The 18714-nt window shown below is 56.4% G+C and overlaps 1 protein-coding gene across 5 annotated transcripts in view; it reads left to right on the forward strand.

The window, feature by feature from the left end:
* Positions 1 to 18714, forward strand: part of RAP1GAP2 (RAP1 GTPase activating protein 2) — a 53860-nt gene that overhangs the window by 4006 nt on the left and 31140 nt on the right. For 4 of the 5 annotated variants that reach the window (XM_053960896.1, XM_053960895.1, XM_053960899.1 and 1 more), the window contains exon 3: positions 9728 to 9763. In XM_053960896.1, coding sequence (XP_053816871.1) covers positions 9728 to 9763 — 36 coding nt within the window. Of the gene's footprint in view, positions 1 to 53; positions 95 to 9727; positions 9764 to 18714 lie in introns of those variants that run through there. The other variant, XM_053960901.1, reaches the window with a different exon arrangement.

Raw genomic sequence — 18714 nt, forward strand, 5'->3', positions numbered from 1 at the left:
GTTCTGCCCCGCCCCGCTCGGGGCCGGCTCCGCCACCGCGGCGGGAGCGGCGAGCGGCGGGCACGGCGCGGGGCTGCGGGCTCCATCCTCGGCGGTACGTACGTGCTCCTGGCGGGGCGGCCGGACCCGGGCGGAGGCGCCCTCACGGCTCTCGGCTCCTCCGTCTGCGTTCGGAGCCGCGGTGCCAGGGCAGGGGCTCGGCGCCGGGAACCGGGGGCTGTACGGAGGCTTGGGGCTGGGGACGGTGGACCGGGAGCCATGCGTGGGAGGACGGTGAAGTGGCTGCCAGCACCGCTCTTAAAATATTGACCATTCGAGGAGGCGATTTGCAGCAGTCCGTGCGGGGCTCTGCCTGCTGTCCCCGGGGGTCCGGGTGGTGGGGTCCGGTGGCATGCGGGGGGCTTTGTCCTGCCTCCCCCGGGCACCTCCTTGGCTGGGGAGCCCCAGGTGTTTGCACAGAAAAGGGACGTCTGAGCCTCCCTGCATGCCCCACGCCAGTCTGCTGGGGCGATCCTCCGCACCGCTGTCCCTGTGCGAGGCTGCAGCTCCTCCCCGACAGGAAAGCGGTGCAATGTCTGCTCACCAGGATGAGCGTTTCCCTTCATCCTGCTCGTTCCCACAGGCAGAGCACCGATGTGCCTGGCGTGGAGCTGCACAGAGCCTGCGAGGGCTGTGTGAGATGCTGCTTGCATCCCTGGCGAATGCAGGCTGTGAGATGGATCCTGCCAGGTTGTGCTGTCTTCTGCACGCTCTAGGCTCTGCTGTTTTGTTTAAGATTGTTGTTTTAGTGGCAGAAGGGACATAATATCTGTCCACAAGGCATGATTTATTGAAGGTTGGAATCATGCCAAGGAGTTTAAATTCAGATCCAACGCGCGGTGTGATTGCAGGTGTGCTCAGCCGGCTCACACTTGCACACACCACGTTTCACAGATACTGCATTCTCCCCCTGCTGCTGGTTCCTCCCACTAGAGACGATAACCTTAGCAGCAAAAATGCCTTTTTCTTTGCTTGTTTGTTTTATCATCCTTCCTTCCCTTCATCCCTAAGCATATCTGTGTGGTAGCCGGGTCCTGAGAGCAGCTCAAAGAGGCCCTCTGCTGCTGCTGCCTGTTGTGTACTGGTCAGATGCTCTGGTGGTTGGTGGTTGCTGCTGCTGTGGAAACAGGAACAGGACTTCAGCAGCAACAGGAGGAAAGACATTTTTTCCAGGAGCTAAAAACAGCTCACTCTCCACAGACAGTTTTGCAGTTTTGTGGGGGTAGATGAATCCTTGCTTGGAGTTAACATCTGCCTCCAAGCTGGATGCCAGAAGGACTGTTCCTTGACTGTGATTTGGTTTCAGCCCAGCTCTTGAAAAGCCCACCCAAAATGGTTGAAAAATACAGGTGATGTCGGCAAGAGGTAGCAGGACTTGGAAAAGCTCAAGTGCAAGCCCCATGTAGCTTGTTTGCAACGTTCAGAGTGTCCACACACAGGTTTGGCCTCAAACCTGAGCCCTGGCTGCTGAGGTCTGACCTTGTGCCACGCAGCTCAGCCTCGGGCAGCCACCGATTGCCCGTCTGCTGCTGAGGCCGGGGTGCAAGGCAGGGGAGGAGCAGCCCTTGTCAGGGGAAGGTGCCAGGACACGTGCTGGGTCAGCGAGCCCAGCGCCCTGCTGCTGCTCAGAATCACAGAGTGGTTTGGGTTGAAGGGACTGTAAAGGTCACTCAGTTCCAAACCCCCTCTTATGGACAGGGACACCTTCCACTAGACTTTACCATCTTATGTAACGTCTTAAATGTTCTGAGTCTCGGTAAGGGGGTTGGGGTATTTTTGATTCCTTATTTCCATAATTAGGAAACTGTTCCAGAGATTGATTGTATTAAAAATTAGAAACCTCCTAATTTCCAGCCAAAGCATGTTCAGGTCTCTCTCATTCCCATGCTTTCATCCCGCCCCCACATTTTCCCAGCCCTGGTTTTCAGTTTAAGCTGTTCTTTTTCTGTCTCTCCACGATTTCTTCACTGGCTGCAGCCACCCCCCTGCTCCGTGCTTGTTGTGTGAATTGGGCCAAACACTCTCCAGTTCCTGGCGCAGCTGCCAGTGCCAGCCTGCCACTGGGAACAGGTTTTTGTGGGAGGTTTGCCCCAGTGCATCCTCCTTCCTCCTGCACTGCCTGGGCAAGCGAGTGCTGAGCTGCTGCTCCTGCAGGGAGTGGGGACTGGGAACGCGGGCTGGGATGTGAGTGGATGTGCAGGTAGCCATGGTGACAGCACCCAGGGACTGGTGTGGCATGGCAGCTGCTCGTCTGGCTGCAGCAGGGACGCCACCGGGCACAGAGGGCAGCACGGTGGGGGCAGTGGTGCTTGCTCTGCCTCTGGAGCATCCTGTGCAGGGCACCCATGTGGGCATTGTGTGGATGCACAGAGCAACCTTCCTGCGGGATCCTGGGGAGGCAGACCGCATGAGGATGAGAGCCTCTGCTGCTTCCCTGAAGCATCCTCCCTCAGGCTCCACTGGCACGGGAAGGGGGTGGTTGGAAGAGGTGGAGAAAACAGGCACAGAAAATCTGTGCTTGAGCAGGCTTTTCCTAGAGAGAGCCTTTTCATGCCTTTTCATGAGAGAGGCATTTCATGCCCTTGCTAGCAAGGCAGGACTCTAAAATGGGTGGCCTTGAGAAAACAAACAATGCTGTACATTAAATTCAGTGGGCTGAGAAGAATTCAATGATCCTGGGAGCCTGTGTGATGAATTTCTGCATAAAGGGCTGTGATGAGACATGATCTGTGTCCCTCTGCAGCAAAGAGCTGGTTCATGTGGTGGTGGGAGAGACCAGTGGGGCTTTGGGGCTCACAGCCACCTGGCCAGCATGGGGGCCAGGTTGTCAGCCAGCACCTGTTGGTTTCCTGGGTTCCTCTCCTCTGTGCTGGGCGCTTCCTGCGCTGCTGGGAAAGCAGAGCTGCCATACCTGGGTGTAAGTATCCCTCTGTGCCAGCTGCCTGAGAAGTGATGCTTTGCAGGTCACACATTGGCTTCCTCCAGGATCTGTTTTTCAGCCATTTCCATAGAAATGAGCAGGAGTGGTCAGATCACTTTGGACATAGGGATAAGTCCATGAGCCATCAGTGTTTTTTCGAGAATGTGGAAGAGGAGCTGGAGCATGGTTTGCAGCTTGAGCTGGGCAGGGCCTTGGGCTCAGGAAGGGCTCTGGCTCTCCTGTCCTTTGTCTGAAGCTGTCCTCTTGGGTGGCACACAGCCTCCCCTCCCCGGCGTGGTGGCCAAAGGAGCCCTCTCAGGCCTTCTGGTCTGAGTTGAACAGTGAAGAGCCACCCCTGAGAGCTAGCTGAGGTTTGTGGGAAGCTGCATTTGAGACATCAAGTTTCTCTTTTCACTTCAGCAGTTCCATAAAGGGGAGAAAATAGTGTTTAAAATATTCCATGAACTGAGTCAGAAGTAATTTGGACACTGTTTTCCTTTGCTCTGTAGGTCAAGCTGATGATGTGCATGGTATGTTCTTCCTGTCAGGACAAAATCTAATATTTCTGTGTGCCCACAACCTTCTTTAGAATCATAATAGGAAGCTGAATGCCCTCAGAGTGCCGCAGGCAATATTAAAGCACTAATGATGTAATCAGTCTCCTACCCCAGTCAGAAAGAGAAGAATTATGCTGCCCTTGCTGGGCACAATCCTGCTCTGTGTTACCAGCAGTGTGGCACTGTTCCCAGTAGGCAGGAGCTGCTCACCAGGTTGGGTTGGAGAATGGGATCCTGGTTCTGGCAGAGGCCCCTGGGAGATGTTAATTTAGACTGGTGCAGATGGTACTGAGGAGTCGTCCTCCCCCGGGGTTTTGTTCCCTAATTTTGGCTGCTCGGTTATGATTTGCCTGTGCCTGCTCTGAAAGTAGGAAGGTTTTTGTCCTTGTTGTTTTTGAGCCTGTGTGAAATACCTCGGGGGGAAGAGGGGAAGTGAGAAAATGTCATTGCAGAGACTATTTGTGGAGGCACGCCCCTGCGGGTGAGATGGTGCTGGGCAGGCTGTGGTGTGGTACCCGGGACCGGGGGAGGCTGGTGGCCTCGGTGGAGCTGAGGTTGGGTCCCTGATGTGTTTTTAACCTTTGCCTGGATCTGTGGTAGCTGATGTGACCCTGGGGGGCTGCCAGTTGTGTGGGGATGGGGAGCAGGAATAGCTCCACTTCCACCACTGCCAGCCACAGGTATCCCCAGGTGCTGGAGCGGGATGAGGTGGGCTTGTGCAGGGGCTGCCCCACGCCCTCCTGGACAGCAGGAAATGGAGATGCTTCCCTATGGCCATCCCAGGGAGATGCAGTAGATGGTGCTGCAGGGGGAAAGGTTTAAGCTGGCCATTTCTCTGGGACTCTCCAAGTTGTTCCTGGTGTGGTACCAGCTAAGGCCGGTGCTTCCCAGAGCCACTGTCACTCCGTGTCCCACACCTCTGAAGGCAGGGCCGTGCTGGAGCAGCCGCACTGGGTCTCATTCCAATCCACAGCAGAGCCTGGCTGTACTCAAAGCTTTTGTTTTCAGACATTTTAATTGTGAGCAGCTCGGTAGAGCTGGGCAGAAACCAACTGGGAGGAGTGTAAGGAAGACATGACCTGGGGGAAGATGAAGTGAGAGGATAACGTCACGCTGCTGTTGGTGCAGAGCTTTGACACAGATCATGCAGGCCAGGAGCAAACGTGTTCCAAGCAAATGACTGCTCCAGATATTTTTTAGCACCTGAATTATGGCTTCAAAGCCTGAAGCTTTTTTTTTTTTAATAATGTCCTTAAGAGCTCTAAAATTAAAAGAATTTCCATCGTTTCATCCCTTTAAGGCTGTGGGCAGAAAAGTAGGAGTTGAAATAGCTGGATTTCAGTCCAAGTTTTTTTCTCTGGAGTTGAGAGATTTCTCTCTCCAGCTCCTTATACCCTCTCTCCTCCCCCCCATTTTTTCACACATCAGATAGAATTCAAGTGCCTCTCCATGTAAAGCTTTCGGGTGCTTGTATGAGAACGCTGGGCTAGAGCTGCCTCTGACCCAGGAGCCAGTGCTGCACGGAGTGCCAGGGCAAGGCGATGCTGTGAGTCCACACCAGGCATTGCCTTGGACCACTGGGGCAGGAGGTGAGTGATCTGGCAGCCAGAGGCTCGCTCTGGCCTTTGAGCTGCAGTCGCTCTGGGACACGGGCTCCTGGATCCCGTGGGCATGGCAGAGGATGTGTGGCTGAGCAGCTCGTCCCGTCCTGGCTGTGGTGTTGTGCTGTGGCCCCAGCACAGCCCAGCTCCCCCTGCCAAGGGGGGCTCGGCATTCCCACCCCTCCTCCTCACATGGACTGGCAGAGGGTGATCCCCTGGTGCAGCCCAGCTCTGAGTGGTGCAGGTGGGCGCTGGTGGTTGGTCTGGGGAGCTGAAAGGTGTGAGGACACCTGGGCACCACACTCAGCCTCTGGGCACCATGCCCACCCCTGCAACCAGGCTCACCTCCCCAGGTCTCTGCTGTGCCCTACAATGCCCAAAGCGGGGTGCAGGGGACAGCATCTGTTTTCTGGGGATTTGTGATGGATGGGAGCTCATACCCAGCTAGATGTCAGCATTTCCATTTCCGTGGCATTTCTGAAGCCTGGCTGCTAAAGGACAGGGGTGTTTGGGTGGTGGTCAGGCTGCAGATGCCACTTCAGCCTTACAGAGCTGCCAGGGAACCAGAGGATGGAAAACCTGTGTGCCACAGGCAGCTGCATGGGAACTAGTGGGAGATGCCTTGCTGGGCTTGGGGATGGTGTGATCTGTTTGCCATGAGAGACGAAGTGATGGGGTTTTGCTTACTGAGGTTTGATGCCTTTAGTGGGATGTCCCCTGAGGGGCACTGGAGGGGTGGGAGGAGGTTCCCCTAGCAGGGAGCCAGCCTGGTGCTGTGACTGCAGCGCTACCATTTCGGGGACAGGAGGAAGAGGCAGACCACCCCGCTGCCACCAGTGACCCTCTGGATCGGGCCTGGGTGGTTGGGCAGCCGCAGGGCACGATGCTCGTGGGTGACACAGTGTCCGTGGCTCAGCCTCGCTGCCCCTGCGGCACTGCTGGTGGTCCTGCCATTAGGAGAAATACGATATTTGCAGCGTGAGGTTGCGAAAAGCCTGCGGCCACGAAAAGAAAAGGAAATGACTTTTTTTTTTTTTTTGTGGGGTTTGTGTGTGCGCGTGTGCATGCGCTGCTGCGCTGGGGCGGCTGGCCGGGCCGTGCTGGGGTCCCCCCGGGCTGTGCTGGGGTCCCCCCGGGCCGTGCTGGGGTCCCCCCGGCCCGCACAGCGCCCGGTGCCGGCAGAAAGCGCCGCTCCGGCCGTGCCAGCGGCTGCCGCTGTCCCAACGCCGCTGCCCCGTGGCCGCAGCGCCCTGGCGGCACCGAGCCACCAGCATGTTCCAGAGGAAGCGCAGCGTCTCCTTCGGCGGCTACGGCTGGTGGGTGCCTTCCCCTTCCTCCCTCCTTGTGCTGGGAGCCGTGTGAGGAGCTCTCCTCCCTCCTTGGGGAGCAGGAATCGCCGGGCGCTGCGGCCCGCGAGCATGCGGGCGTCGGGAAGGACCTTCCTGCCCCGGTGCCCGCAGGAAGCCTGGCACAGCCTCAGCCCTTCGGCAGGACCTCGTGAGCTCTGCGGGTGATGGGCACTGAGGGGACCTTCCTGGGGGCACCTTACCTGCAAGAGTGTCTGCCCCCGCACCTTTCTCTCGCTACTTTCCCTGCTGCCTGCTCCTCCTGCACCCAGACAGCGATGCTTACAGGCACCTTGGGGTGTGCAGCAAGCTCCCTCCTGGTCCAAGGCAGGTTTCCAGCACCACTGGCACCTCCAGGAGTCATCCCTTCCTTGTCTGTCCTCAGCAGAGCAGCACGGCTGCTGCCTGCACCCCGAGTTCAGCGGGAGTGTTTGCTCCTGTCTCTTCCCTCTGAGAGGTGCTCATCTGTAGGGAAAGAGCTTAAGAAGACGACACGGTTCTCCCTCTGCCCTCTCTTCAGGTCTCCTCTCCGGGGTGTTTTATGCCGGTTCCAAGTCTGTTATGGCTGCGATGGTGTTTGGGGCAAAAGGCTGCTCTGCGCCCTCCCCGTTCCGCAGTGGCCGCAGCGGCTGGGACTGGACAGTGGCAGCCCCGGGGCTTTGAGGGGAACGTGCTGTCCTGGACTTGGAGCTGCCTGAGACCGGCTGGGGGAAACGCTGAGTAACCGCGGGGGCAGTGGGAGGGCAGCTGGAGCGCCAAGGCTGTCGGCAGGGTCCCCTGGGATGGAGCACACGCCTCGCTGAAGCCAAGAGAGCTGCCTTGGCCAGATTGGGTTTTCTTTACTTAAAGAGGCGAAGGGAGCACTTGGATAGATTTCTGTACGAATAGGTTTTGTGATATGTGGGCTCATGGTGGCCAAATCGCAGCTCTTGGACAGCTCTGCCCCACGGTTGCTGTTGTGAGCAGTGGCTCTGGGGCCCTGACTGCCCGGGGGCATCCCAGGAGCTGGGGCCCTCCTTGGCAGGGCATTCAGGGCCAGCTGGGCTTTGCTCTGTCTTTTTTCTTGCTGTGCTTTGGCAGTTGCGGGGGAAAGAAAATCACGAGCTGGAGAGTCACTGGGGAACACGGGCTCAGCCAGCTGGTGGGGGGCTGCACTGGCTTTTGGGGGCTGGGGCGGCTTTTGGGGGGCTGCACTGGCTCTGAGGGGCTGTGCCACCGTTGCAGTTGGGGCTGGGGGAACAGGACACGGGCTTTTCTTTAGACACCGCGCCCGTATCTGAATGGTGAGAGCGGCGGGGGGAGCCCCAGGGGGGTCGGTGCGCTTCTCCCCGGGTCCCTGGGGAAGGCGCTGCCCGGAGAGCCCTTCCCTGGGCGTGTGCTGGAAAAGAAGGGACCTGTCACAGCCCCGTACCTGCACCTGCATCTTCTCACGGTCCCGGCCGACCCGCCCTTCCTGTGGGGCTGCGTGTGAGGTGCTTGGGCACACCCAGCCGCCTCCCGCTGTGGCTGCACTCGCTATTTCCAGCCTCTGCTGGACTGGAAATTGCTATTTTTAAAACTCTCTACCAGCTGCATCTGCTGCCAGCGAGGTCCCGGAGCGGGGTGCCCATCTTCGGGGACAGATGTGGTGCCCCCAGTCTGGCTGTAGGGACGCACATGGTGTGCAAAGCCGTTGTGAGTGAGCAAGCGCTGCCCCGAGCTGGAGCTGCCCAGGCCGGGGAGCCGCAGCGCTGTGGGATGTGGGCAGTTTCATTTTGCCGCCTTTGGAGCAGGGCAGGGCAGGGCACAAACGGCTCTCGCAGTCACACTGCAACTGCGGTTTCCCAAACGCGGGAGTTTATTTCCTGTGTGTTTTTTTTTTTTCTTTGTGTTTTTTTTGTTTGTTTTGTTTTTCTTTGTTTGTTTGTTTTTGTTGTTTTTGTTGTTGTTGTTTCTTTTTTCCCCTTCTTACTCTAAGAGGCCAAATAACAACAACTGTTTTTAATTCCTGTGGCTCTGGATGGAGCCGCTCGTGCAGCCCTCACTCAGGGACAGGTCCCACGGGAGCTGCCCCAGCCACTCACTGTTCCTGAGCTGTTTTGCCACTGAGTTTGGAAACAGCTCTGCTCCCCAGCATGCTCTGATGTTCAGCGTGGTTTAATGATCAACAAGGTCTGGGCAGGCTTGTAAGGCATTAAGTCACAATAGCAGGTGCCCTAGATCTATTTTAGGAGCAGCAGTATGCTGGCTCTCCAGAGCAGAGCATGGAAGCTGATGCTTGGGGAAATGCCTGGAACAGAGCTCCCGTGGCCACGGGGTTTTGTGAGGGTGAGGTTGCTGCGAGTGAGGGACCCTGGGCAAGGTAATGATTCCTGTGCCCGAGTGCCTGCCAGGCTCAGCCTGTGGCACAGAGTGCCGAGGACCCGGCCCCCTGTGCCACCCGTGGGTGCAGCCCCCTCCTGACAGTAGCACCCAGGCTGGGGGTGGAGAAGGTAAAGCTGCAAGTGGGGGGAAGCTGTATTTCTGTGGCCATGCTGTGTTCTCTGTGATCACGGTGCAAAACAAGAGGGTGTTGGGGGTGTTATTTTGCTGTTTGGTCTTTTTTTGAGATGTGGAATTGATTCCATGTGGCAGATAACAGAGCATTTTCAGTGACTGCCAAAAGACATTGTTTTGCATTTTGAGACATTGCTATGATTTGCATTAATTAATATTAATATGACTGTAACCACAATGATTCTGAGGAGACGAGCACTCGTTACCAGTGCCAGAATGAGTGAAGCAACTGGGGCTCCTGGTCCCACATGAGCCAGCTAGGGCTGGCAGCGATGGGGCTGCTCTGTGTTTTGTCTGCCTGGGGCCGGGTTGCAATATGTGGGGTTCGGGGGGATCTTCCCTGCACGGCAGGGCTGCCACAGGTCCATTATCTGTAAACACGTGGTTTGTGGCAGCTGTGCTTTGGAGAGAGCTGGGACACAGGCGATGCCCTCCTCTGCTTCCCAGCTCACCTTTGGCATTCCAGACTGGGAGGCAGCAGTTCTGCACCAGGAAAGACCTAGGGGGATCTTTTCTTGCTTGCTGCCAGACTTCATTTTGGGTTAAATCTTGGTTGCTTTTGTTTTCCAATGAAATCTTTCTGTGACGATCATCGTGTCAGCCGGAGCGCTGGCACCTCCAACCATGTGCTGAGGTCGTGTTTGGCAGCAGCCCCCAGTACCCAGCCCCCTCCCAGCTACATCTGGAGCCCCTGTGCCTCAGTAACACCCTCCTCTGCTCTCTCCTCAGGATCGACAAGAAAATGCTGGCCAGCCTGAAGATCAAGTGAGTACCTGGCTCTTCTCTCGCGCAGTGATTTCCGTGGGGTGCGTGGTGCTGCGAGCTGGCTCGGTGTGTGGAGGATGCTTTCCTGGGAGCTGGGCTCCAGCTGGTGCAGTGGAGTCCAGCCATGTCCACCCACTCCAGGACTTGTGTTCGTGCATGTCCCACAGTCTGCTCTCCTGGAAGCCTGAAGTGAATCAGGCACTGGGAGATTACAGCAAACACAGTGACACGATCGCCGTGAGATCAGCGGGCTGAGGTGTGCGTGGGGCAACCCACAGGGCACCAGCTCTGCCTCGGGGGTAATGGGGCTGGGAATCAGTAGGTCAGGTTGGCACGGAGCTTCTGCGTGTAAATCCAGTGAAGTCTGGAGGTTTTGTATTTTGTTTTTCAATCTGGAGAAGTGGTGAGTGTCGGTGGAACAGTGAGTGCCTGTCTGTGACCCAGCTCCTCTCCTGTGCTGCTGAGGGGCTCTGGGCACTGCTCTGGAGGGGGTGGAGATGCTATGGGGTCCAGGAGGGTCTGTGGACTGGCAGTGTTGCTTGGTGGGTCCATCTTGGATTTGCCACTTGCCGGACACTGCTTGACACTGCTGGGTGGTGTGGGCTGTGCAGCTCTGGCAAGGTGGTTGCTGGGCCAGGTCCTGTGCTGTGATGGAGTGAGTTGTGTGAGGTCACCATCCCTGCTGGGGTGTGTCCTCGGCTGATGGGGAAGAGAAGGTGGTGAAGGTCTGGGAGTGGTGGCACCGGTGCTCTCTGCTCCCCCAGCACTTGTGGCTGTCTGGGACCTGCCTCCTGTTCCCACCAGCTTTGTCCTCCTGGCTGCACATCCTGGGTACTGATCCCTTCCCTCCCGCTGTAGTGCATCCTCCCGTCTCCTGGATTCTGGGTCCTGGATTCCTGGAAGCCCGGGTCGGGTTCCCTGTTGTGAGCACACGTGCAGCTCCAGCGCTATCAGCTACACCCTGTGCTGATACAGAAATGCTCTGGGCAAGCCTCCCCTGGGCTCCAGGCAATGCATAGGGTGATGGCTCATGCGGTTTCCCTCCATAATCATTGTGCAAATTATTTATTAATGGAAAAGTATCCGGAAAGCCTGGGGGAGCTGCTGCCTGAACGAGCCGGCAAATGCCCGTTGTAAATGGCACAGCAGAACCGCTGGCCTGCGCTCATTGCTCAGGTTGTGCTGAACTAATGAGAAGTTTAAATCAATGCTTACTGTTTAGGGAGCGGAGGGAATTCTCTGCAGACTTTCCTTTTTCCGTGAAGCTGAGAAGGACTGAGCTGCTCTTTGCACTCTGCTGTACACTGTATCCTGATTTTTTTCGAAGGCCGTTGCAGCAGTTCTGCAGCAGAAACCCCCTGTACCCTCCTGCCTCCACCGTGCCAGGCAGCCAATGCCGTGCTTGGAATGCTGTGCCAGTGCTGTGGGCACGCTGCCACGCTTCTGCCTGGGCAGGGTGAGGATCTGGGGCCACGTTTCTCCCTCTAGCTCTACCTTTCCTGCCCTGGCCAGAGGAGGGAGTTTCCTTGGCGCTTTTGATGAACATCCACTGCTGTTTGCAGCTAGTGCTTCCCGCAGCCCCGTGGTGCTTCTGGTCGGTGGGTAGGCTGCTTCATTAAGTGGTTCTGTAATTGGGGCTCAGCCAGAGCCACGTTTCGTATTTGTAAAAACTTTTAAAACTATAAAAATATTATAAACCCAAACTTTTGGGTTTTTAGCGCCCTCTTGTTATTGCTGCAGCCTCTGTCGGAGTGTCCTGGTTTAACCTGTGGCACAGAGGCACCAGGCATCGGAAGTTTTCTTTCCCTGTATAAGTTATTTCCGAAAATCTGAGCTGCTTTCCGCATGCCCTGGAGCACCTCAGGGAGCCTCGTGCTGCTGCAGACATCGGCACTGCCTGGCAGAGGGCTGGGCGGCCGGGTGGCCACTGCTTTGATGCCCCAGCGCTCGGTGCCTGATGTGGCCCCCCAGAGCCGGCTGAGAGGTGCAGGGCACGCCCTGGCTCTCCTCCGTGGGACAAACTCGCCCACACAGAGTCAGGATAAACTCACCCGCTGGTGGCACTGGGGCATCAGAGCAGTTTTCCCTCTGCCTGTCTCTCCGTTTTCTTCTTCAGTTCGGGTTTCATTCGTTCCTATGGTAACCGTCAATGTGTCTGAGGGACTGGAGAGCGCGAGTAGGCACTGCAGAGTGGGAGCGTCGGGAGAGGTGATGGTGGGGAGCCCTGGAGCCCAGGCAGGGCTCAGCTGACCCCCCTGGTGACAGGCAAAGGTGCCAGGGAAGGTGTTGTACAGGGCTCGAGCATTCCCGGCAGCTGCTGCCAAACAGCCACACAGCTCGGCCTCTGTGAAGCACCCGGGGAGCTCTGGAGTTTGGGTCTGGCGCTGCCCCAGGGAGCTGTGCCATGCCCGTGCCTGCCGGGCAGAGGAGCCTGAGAGCATCGGCGCCCAGCCAGGAGCTGGTGTGCCCTGTCCCACCACTCGGGTTTGAGTGTCCTGGCCGTGGGCCAGCCCTGGCTCTGGAGCCCACTATCCTGTGGCAGGAGGAAACTGAGCCTCTGGCTGCTGTGGGGAGCCAGGGGCTGCTCTGGGGAGCTGAGATATGCTCCTGCCCAAAGGCAGTCTCTGGGGGATGAAGAGCCTGGGAGAGGGCTTGGGACTGGGGCTGGCCTCAGGGAGCTGTGGAATGGAGACTGAGACACTTGGGCAGTAAATGGGAGTTGGCATTTGCAGACCCTGGGTCTGGTTTGGACCAATTCCATTGTGATCCCTACTTTTCTGTTACATTTTTTTATTCCTTACCCACTTCAGGGGAAAGCACTTGGAGCTGCTGAATCCCCTGGGCTGGCAAAAGGGGAATCGTGTCCAGAAGCAGCTCCCCAGCCTTGGCTTGGTGTTGGTGTTTTCTTGTGTCACATGAAGTCTCTGTAGGGAGCTGGAAGTGTCTCCAGGTCCCTGGGGTCCCCTTGGTTCTCCTGGGGGCACGGCTCCATGCAGTCCTAGTCAAACACGGGGTGTTTGAGGTCAGGTTGTGCTGCCGGGAAGGGAAGACCTGAGCCAGATGGCAGCTAAGCTGCTTCCCTGGTGGGAAGGTCACCCTGGAGAAAACATCAGCCTGCAAAGGATCTTTGCACGTCAAACAGCAGTTCTGGCCAGGTGAGCCAGCCAGGTGCCTCTCACAGCAGCCCAGCAAGTGCAGGAGTCCCCAGGAAAGTGGGCAGAGACCCTCAAGCCCCCTTGGCCTTGTAAAGTCCTTGTATTGGGGATGCTGGAGGCGGAAAAATGGGATGGGGACTCGTGGGGCCCTTCCTCCTCCTCTGTGGAACAAACTGGTAAGGCGATGTCCCATGGGGGGGTTCACCAGCCCTTTACCTGCTGACAGCTCCTCAGCCTTTGTGCTCTGGTTATTTGCTCATTGGTATTGATGGGGCGTACTGAGAAACCACAGAGTGTTAAACAAAAAAAATCAGTAAAAAAAGCCCCCCCTTTAGGCAGAGTCAGCTCTTCTTTTAGCCTTATAAAGCAAAAATAGCACCAAAATAATCATGTCTCTGTGGAATGGAGGAGCCATGTACAGCAATTACTGGGAGTCAGTGTGTGTGCAGTCAGAACTCACATGAAAGAGCATGTGATGCTCCTCTGCTGATGGGAGCAGGAGGATGAAGGTGGGAAGAGATGAAAGATTTACTCAATCTTTGTAAAAAGAGCTGTGTCCAGGCTTGAGGCTCTTTAATATTTGATGGGCTGGAGCTGAGTTAATGGGAAGATGTGGGAATGGTTTAGCATCTTAGAGTTGGCTGCACTGACTATTGCACTGATCTTGGAGGTTTGTGCTTGGGTCCTGTGAGGACAAGGTCTGGCGAGCAGATTGCATCTAAGTAAATTCCTTTGACTTATTAGCACTTCATAAATGGATAATTGCATGTAAATGTATGTTTAGCAATTATATTTAGCCTGAGAAGCACATGCAAAGGAAATGCTATCAAAACTACTGCAAAGCAGCCAGCTGCAGCACACAGGGAGGCTTCCTATCTCCATGTCTTTGGAACCGCTCCTCTCCATTGCTGACGGGCTTGGAGCCAGCCCAGTGTAAACCCCAACAATGACCCCCACCAGCAACATGTCCTGGATGGCTGTCCCAGTTCTGGAGCCTGGCAGTGACCCCCTCCTGCCAGTGTGCCTGGGAAGGACTGAGCGTGCAGGGCCAGGGTGCAAGGAATGCTCTGGACTTGCAGAAAACTTTAAACTCGGTTAAAAGCAGTGCTGAGCTGGAGGGGCAGAACGAGGCCGGGCTTTCTCTCCCAATGGGTCAGTGCTGGATGGGTGTTAGTTGTGCACCCAGCAGAGTGCAGGGCCGTGGCAGCTCCAAGAGCCATGGCTGGGCATGGTGTGCCAGGCAAAATGAGTCCTTGTGTTGGCAGCAGGTCTTTTGCTGGGTTCCTGCTGGGATGAAGCCCCTTGCAGTGCCAGGGAACTGCAGGTGTGTGCCCAGGGTTGGTGACAGATCTCTGCTGCTGCCACGGCTGGTGGCTGCCACTGGCCCTGCTTGAGTTGCCTGCCAGGATGGTGGCAGGGCCATGGTCTGTCCTTCCCCGTCAGCCCAAGGACTGGTGGGAGATTTACAAAATCCAGCCAGTCCCAACGTCTCCCTGCTATCTCTGGCAGGCAGGCGGGAGCGCTTCCCTCTTCGTGGAAGGGCAGTTATCGCCCTGGCTGCCTGCCCACACCCAACCCTGCACCCACACAGCATCCTCCCAGCACGTCTCACAGCCTGCCTGGGACAGAGGAAGCTTTCACAGGAGGAGGAAGGTGCTGTCAGCTCTGAGGACTTGCAGTGTTTCAGCCATTTAATCTGGTAAGCCTCAGTTATATAAAATTTCAGGCCAGGGGAACGGGTACTGGCACAGCTCCACTGATGCTCCCCCTTGGTATTTGACTCTGTGCTTTCCTCTTAGTGGCCTGCTGTAGATATTTGGGTTCATGCGAGGCTTTGTTCCTGCAGAAGGCCCAGCCACGGAGCTGAAGAGGTGGGCTGGGATGTGGCGGTGCAAGCGCCGCTCCCCGGTGACGTTGGAGGTGGCGCAGCGGCAGTGCCGCCCCGTCCATATGCTAAAATGTTGTTGTTGCTGTCAGACAGCCTTCCCATATTTAAAGCTAGATTATCCACAATTACATCTGCCCAGAGGACTGAGCAGCCCCACATGGGTCTATTTTTAGCTCTGTCTCAGCACTAATAAACTGTGCTGGTTTTTCCTCCTGCCATATTTATAGGCTGTCAGGCTGGGAGCTGTTTGCAGCCGCAGGGTGGTTGCTGGGAGAGCAGGCACCTTCTGAGAGCAAATATTGTCGTGATGGGTGGAGGGAGCCGTGGTGGCTGCGGTGATTGATGCACCACCTGCCTGCGGGTTCACTCCCTGTCTGCAGGAGTCACAGAGGTCACCCAGGCAGGGTTTGCAGGGGCTCTTCCCCACTCAGGGTGGCTGCTGGCCTCCCCTCGGCCCTGGCCACGTTCCCACTGGCCTCCCCTTGGCCATGGACATGTGCCCACTCACTGCCAGGGTGGGTGTGATTTGGGGACCGTGAGCAGCCCCATGTCTGCCGGGCCAAGGAGCGCAGAGCAGGGTAGGCAGTGCCGGCGTGGCAGTGCAGGCATTCTGCCAAAGCCTGTGGTTTGTTCCTGATGATAATTTTGTTAATTACCGCGCCGCTCCCGCCGGCTGTCGCTCCTGCTGCCAGTTGGCAGGGCCTGGCCTCCTGCGGCGCCGGCGAGCCCCGCGGCCGGCAGGGACGGGCCCCCGGCGGCATTCCCGTGCCACGGTCCTGCGCTGGAAATGGCCCTCTCCATCTCTGCTGTTTTATTTCCAGTGAGGCTTGTGATGCTCTCGGTGACCCATACCGTAGCCAAGGAACTCGCATCTTCTAAAGCCTGTTGTGAAAACATGGCTCAGCTCAGGCTCCCACCCAGAAGAGACATGCAGAGGCTTGGCAGGTACTTGAATAGGTCAGAGCTATATTCTGAGTCTCTGTGAAGTCTCAAAGGTCAGTCCTTTCAGGCACTGTCCTGTCTCGTTCCTCTCAAATGCTACTGGTGTCACACCAGGGACCGTGACAGCTCCTTTCTCCTACAACAATATAGTGTTAATCCTTTCCAGTTTGGAATGCAGAGTCCACTTTCTAAAGCCCTGACAAGCTGATCTGGGTCTCTTGTTCCCGATCATTGATGAGGTTCCACAGTGTGAGGTGATTTGAAGAAGAAGATGGTGAGTCTGCAGCTAAAAACTGCTTCATTTTCTATATTTTCTTATTTGGAGCAAGAGGCAAGGAAGAATCTATAGAGCATCAGAAACCCCTGGATGTGATTGACTTCAGAATGTTCCCTGTAGTATGGATGTGTCAGAGATAATACCTGTGTTTTAGTTCTGCAAATTATATGTCTTTTAATGCTTTCACATCAAACAAGGTGTGTGAGGGAGGTGGGTAATTGAGATGGTGTCATCTCCAGAAGAGTCCCTGGGGCCCAGGTGCTGCTGCTGCTGCTGCCACCCCCTGTGACACTGGGACCTGTTCCACGACCCCCTGGCTGCCCACCACCTCCTCCCACATCCCTTGCAGCATCCTCGGGAAGGGCATTGCTCCATTGAGGCTAAAGTTTGGGCCTAATCCTGAGCTTCCAGCAGGATTCCAGTGGAGATTGATTGGCATAATGGCTTCAGAGACGTCTTTGCTCTGTACGGGGAGCGGAGGGAGGAGCGGGGGCTGAGCAGGGTGCTGGTGCTGCTGGAAGCTTTGGGTGAGTGGCTGTGCCTCCCAAATCTGGTTTTATTAGTGATGTTAATGATGAATGGTGACATTTAGCTCACTGATTTGCTAGTAAAATTCAGAGGATCTGCTCATGCTGTAAAGACTAATTTCCTCTGCTGATTTGACCTAATTTAATTGGATGCTGAAATCTTGGAGCTCATCTCTTCAGGAGGCCTGTGTTCACAGGGAGAAATACCCCAAATTATCAGGAATACAATTTCCATGTAATTGTGCTGCTGTCATGGCTATGACTACCTCGTTCTGTGTCAGCTGTGCTGTGGCTGATGCTGCCCCCAGTTGCCACCACACAGCCAGGCTGCTGTGCAGGAAGAGCCCAAGGGTGACTCACTTGGGCTGTCTCAATTGCAGAATAGTGTTTGGCTCATGGCCAATGGCACACAATGGATGGGAGAGGTGTACAAGAGACTCCTTGTACCCACAGCTTGCTTTGTTCCTTGATAAATGCATCTTGGTACACCACTCACTCATGCATTTGTGTGTTGATGGCATGGTCAGTGTTCCAGGCTCCTGTCACTGGTGCTCTTGGGTCACTGCTCTTTGGTGGCTTTCTTAAAGTTCTTGACCTGGCTATGGCTCAGGTTTTACCCCCTCCGGAGCTGGTCTGGTTGAGTGTGTCTGTCACACATGGTGATCAGTGTCACCTGCACACGCTGCAGCCAGGAGCCCTTTCACTGGGGTGCTCTGGAGACTGTGTGCCCCCGAGCACACACCCCTGGGGTGCACAGGGAGGGGTTGCTCCCAGCACCTTCCTTAGCTCTGCTCCTCAGCATCCCCTCTGCCCAGGGGAGAGTGACAAGGCCCACCTGACCTCAGCTGCTTTCTGCAGTGAGAGTTCTTTTATTTTTGTTCTTTAGTTGTGGCTTTGACCACTCTTTCTGCCTGTTGCTTGGGAGGGCTGGAAATTGTGCTGGGGAGATGGGCACAGGCCAGGCAGAAGGTTGATGCTGGACTGCACTCGTCACAGGGATGGGCTCTGGACAGGGCCAGCCCATCCCTGCGTGCTCCTCCTCGAGCTCAGCAGGTAAATTTCCGCTTTCTTGCACTTCAGCTCTGCTCCTCTGTACAGGAGCCACAGAGCCGGGCCCGGGGAGCCGTCAGGGCTGTGCCACTGCTGTGCCACTGCTGTGCCACTGCTGTGCCACTGCTGTGCCAGGGGGGCCTTGCCAGTGTGTGGGGTGGGAGTGGGGAGCTGGGGCTGCCCCACGCCTTGGCACACACTGATCCAATCTCTCAGGAATGACGTGGTGTCAGGGTGGCTGGTGGCGTGTCACACCCGTCTCACACCATTTCTGGGGAGATAAGCTCACTGTGCTCTGTCTTTCATTGTCTGCACGGAAGAGCTGGCTCTGTGCTTTCCTGGGATTTCCTTCATGTCTTTCTAACTGAAGCCATAAAATAAATTTCTAATCAGATTACTTGGGGCTGGATGTAATGTAATCTAAAGCTCTATTTCTTGTGATACTTCTGTGAAAGTGGATGCCCTCTTCTCCTCCTCCTGCAGCACCGATTGAAACACTATAATCGCTTTCTCCCTCATTTGCAAGCTCCCAAATCCGTTTCTGCCATGCCAGGGAAATCGGGATGTGACTGCTCCTTTGCAGGGAAACAGTTACTATTTTTGGGTTTTGGGCCGTGCTGCATTGTCTCCTTTTGTTCCTCTCTGGCTCCCAGTCCTTGGTGTTGGCTCAGCAGCCCCATCTCAGCTCCCCCACCTGGGCAGGGCAGGTGCCCGTGCTCTGGTGGGAGGCAGTGCCCAGAGGGGCTCTGGGCGAGTGCCTGGGGCAGAGGTGAGGGGTCCCGAGGTGGTGGGGAAGGGCCCTGGGCAGATCTCTCTCTCTCTCTCTCTCCCCGGGCAGATCTCTGGGCTCCCCGGCAGCTCAGGCACGGTGCCGCGGGGATGGGCTGGCCCTGCCTCCAGCCCGGCTGTGGCAAATGCCTGGCATAGCTCGGGTATTTCTGGCACTGTCCTCGTGAGCGAGGGAACCAGAAATATCTCCTGTCCAGGGAGGCACAGAGGGTGACAGGGACATATCCTGCACTGCCTGATGAGGCAGCACTGTGCCTCTGGCCGGAGAAGCCCTGAGTCACCAGAGCGGGGCTCAGCTGTGGCTGCAGCTCAGGTGTGAGCAC

Source organism: Vidua chalybeata, chromosome 20, assembly GCF_026979565.1.
Source record: "Vidua chalybeata isolate OUT-0048 chromosome 20, bVidCha1 merged haplotype, whole genome shotgun sequence".
Classification (NCBI taxonomy): Eukaryota; Metazoa; Chordata; class Aves; order Passeriformes; family Viduidae; genus Vidua; species Vidua chalybeata.